We start from the raw sequence: 2,739 nt of genomic DNA on the forward strand, positions 1-2,739 counted from the left end.
ATTTAACATGGGAAGTTGGTAATAGGGGAGTGCCTTGAACTGAAAGGCGTAGCAAGTTAGGATTGCGACGGATTTTGGAGGGACGTTTTTGAATAATGAGGGTTTGGGTTTTTGAGGCATTAACGGAGAGTTTCCATATGTCGCACCAGTTGATAAAAGCATTTACGGCTGGTTGTAGAGTGCGATTAATATGTTGAATAGATTTTCCAAGAGTCAAAAAAGCAGTATCGTCAGCATATTGAAATAAGTGAATATTCGCCCGTAAGGGTGGCATATCTGTCACATAAAGTATATACAGTAACGGGGAGAGAACAGAGCCTTGAGGTACTCCAGTGTGGAGGAATATAGGATGAGATGTGGTAGAATTTATGATGATATATGCGAGTCTATTGGCAAGGAAGGAATGTATAAGGCGGACATAGCTACTGGGTAAATGAAATTTGTGAAGTTTATAAAGCAACCCTTGATGCCATACTCTATCAAACGCTTTTTCTAGGTCGAACAGTAGAAGACAAGATGGGTGAGAAGAATTATAATGATTGGTGATGGTGTTACTGAGGCGAAGTAATTGGTCATTCAGACTAATGCCAGGGCGAAAACCTGCTTGGTGATTAGGAATGAGATTACGATCTGTGAGATGAGCATGGAGACGTGTAACAAGAATTTTTTCAAAAATTTTACTAAGGCAAGAGGTCAGTTGGATGGGCCTGTATGAGGAAACATCATGAATTGGTTTATCGGGCTTAATGAAGAGAAGGACCTTAGAGACTTTCCAATCAGATGGATAGAAGCCTGTGCGTAATATGAAGGTGTAGATAGATGCTAGGAGCTGTAAAAGTACTGGGGGAGCCGCCTTGATGAGCTTATACGTGATAGAGTCAAAGCCCGGACCTGTGGAGCGTTTTCGATGGATGATCGCTTGGATATCTGCCGGAAGAATTTCAGAAGTTAGGTTATTATCAGGTTCTAAAATATGTGTACAGTCAGGTTGGAGAAATCGGTTATGTGGGTCACAAAATCGTGCTATGCGACGATAAATTGGTCTATTAACCAGTTGAGGTGGTGGAGTGAATATTTGCTGAAAATAAGTTGCGAAAGCATTTGCCTACTCGAGATCGGTGTGAAGAGGATGGGTATTGAGCATGATAGGGTAAGTAGGTCGTTGGAATTTTCCAGTAAGTAATTTGAATTTTTGCCAATATTGAGTAGGATTGGATTTGATGGAAAGAGAATTACAGGCTCGCGTCCACTGTCGGCGCTTATAGGCAGAGAGATAATTAGAGACCATTCTGTTCCATTGGCGATGGAGGCGAAGTGAGTCAGGATTTCGAGTTCGTTGATAGTCCCTAAAGGCTTGTCGTGATGCAGTAATGATTTGACGATATTGAGGTGGTACAGGTGGTTTATGGGGGAAACGCATCTTAACAGGTATATGATCGTGAGCTGCTTGTAAGATTGTCTCTTGAATTTTGTCGGTGAGATGGTAAAGATCCTGTTCAGAAGTAGGAGCAGGTACGGAATGCAGTACTCTGGTAATATCTGATTGGTAAGCGTTCCAGTCAGCATGCTGATAGTCATAGTATTTGATAGGCTCAAGCTGTCGTGTGGGTTGTATAGGTGAGGTGATATCGATCAAAATTGGAGCGTGATCACTGCCAAAAGGCGGGAGAACACGAATGTTGGCGATATTGAGCGTGGTAGAGGTTATGATGACATCAGGGGTTGTATCGCTGATTGGTCTTGAGGCAGAAGGAAGATCTTTGATTTCAGCTGTCAGGTGATTTTGGACATAGGTTATGAAGTGTATACGTTCTCGATTCGACCGGCTATGGAAGTTGATATCTGACATAATGATATAATGGCGAAAGTGATTGTTGATGTAATGAAAGAAGTCATAAGGAATTGGATGTCCAGGACGAACATAGATAGTAGCTACTGTTATGGTTAGGGATTTAAAGTAGATTGTATTAAGATTATGTTCTGGTAGAGGCTGGAGAAGATTGTGGGGTAAAGTATGAGTGCGGACAGGAAGATGTCGGTAGCAGCCTATTGCTGTTCCGCCTTGCGCTCTGAGGACATTTCTGGCACAGTCATAACGAAATAACTGATATCCAGGAATTTTGAATGGTGAACTGGGTGTAAGAAATGTTTCATTGAGCGCAAAGGCGCATACTTTTTCTTCACGTAGGAGTTGTTCGAAAACGAGTTTGTGTTTTAAGACGGATCGAATATTTAAGAACAAGAAAGTGAAAACCATAAATCTAAGAGTCCAAATCATGTTGAGGTTCAATTGGGTGGAAAGTGAAATGTACGTGAGGTCCTGAGTAGGTGGCTTGAAGCTGGACTTTAAAAAGAGACTTGGCAGTGTTTGTGATTTGTAGTAGGATATGACCTCTAAGAAATGGATGAACATTTTGAAGAACGATGGTAGTAAATCGGATCATGTCTTCTATGGTGATTGGGTCTCTGATGGAGTTATTGGTAGAAGTTGATTCGTCGTTTGTACGGACAGATACAGTTAGATTTGGTTTATCTGGTAGAGGTTGCGATTTAGCCTTACATTTGTAGGAATAGGTAGCATGAGTTTCGGAGCAGGTATTGCATTTAGGAGCGGCTTGTAGGTTGGGGCAGGATTTGGTATTGTGATTGCCAGTGCAGTATCCACAGATAGGAGTTTTGGTGCATTGAGCAGTGGTATGTTGATTGTATTCTTGGCAACGTGCACAGCGTACTGATAAA

The 2,739-nt window shown here is 41.8% G+C and overlaps 1 protein-coding gene across 1 annotated transcript; it reads right to left on the reverse strand.

Moving 5' to 3' along the window:
- Positions 1–1,105: 1,105 nt before the first annotated feature.
- On the reverse strand, positions 1,106–2,257 carry LOC145670071 (uncharacterized). The gene has a single exon (XM_081738429.1). It carries the CDS (start codon positions 2,255–2,257, stop codon positions 1,106–1,108), a length of 1,152 nt encoding a protein of 383 aa, XP_081594555.1.
- Between the last annotated feature and the right edge of the window lie 482 nt (positions 2,258–2,739).

This window comes from Thermobia domestica, chromosome 14 (assembly GCF_964235325.1).
Source record: "Thermobia domestica chromosome 14, izTheDome1.hap1.1, whole genome shotgun sequence".
NCBI lineage: Eukaryota > Metazoa > Arthropoda > Insecta > Zygentoma > Lepismatidae > Thermobia > Thermobia domestica.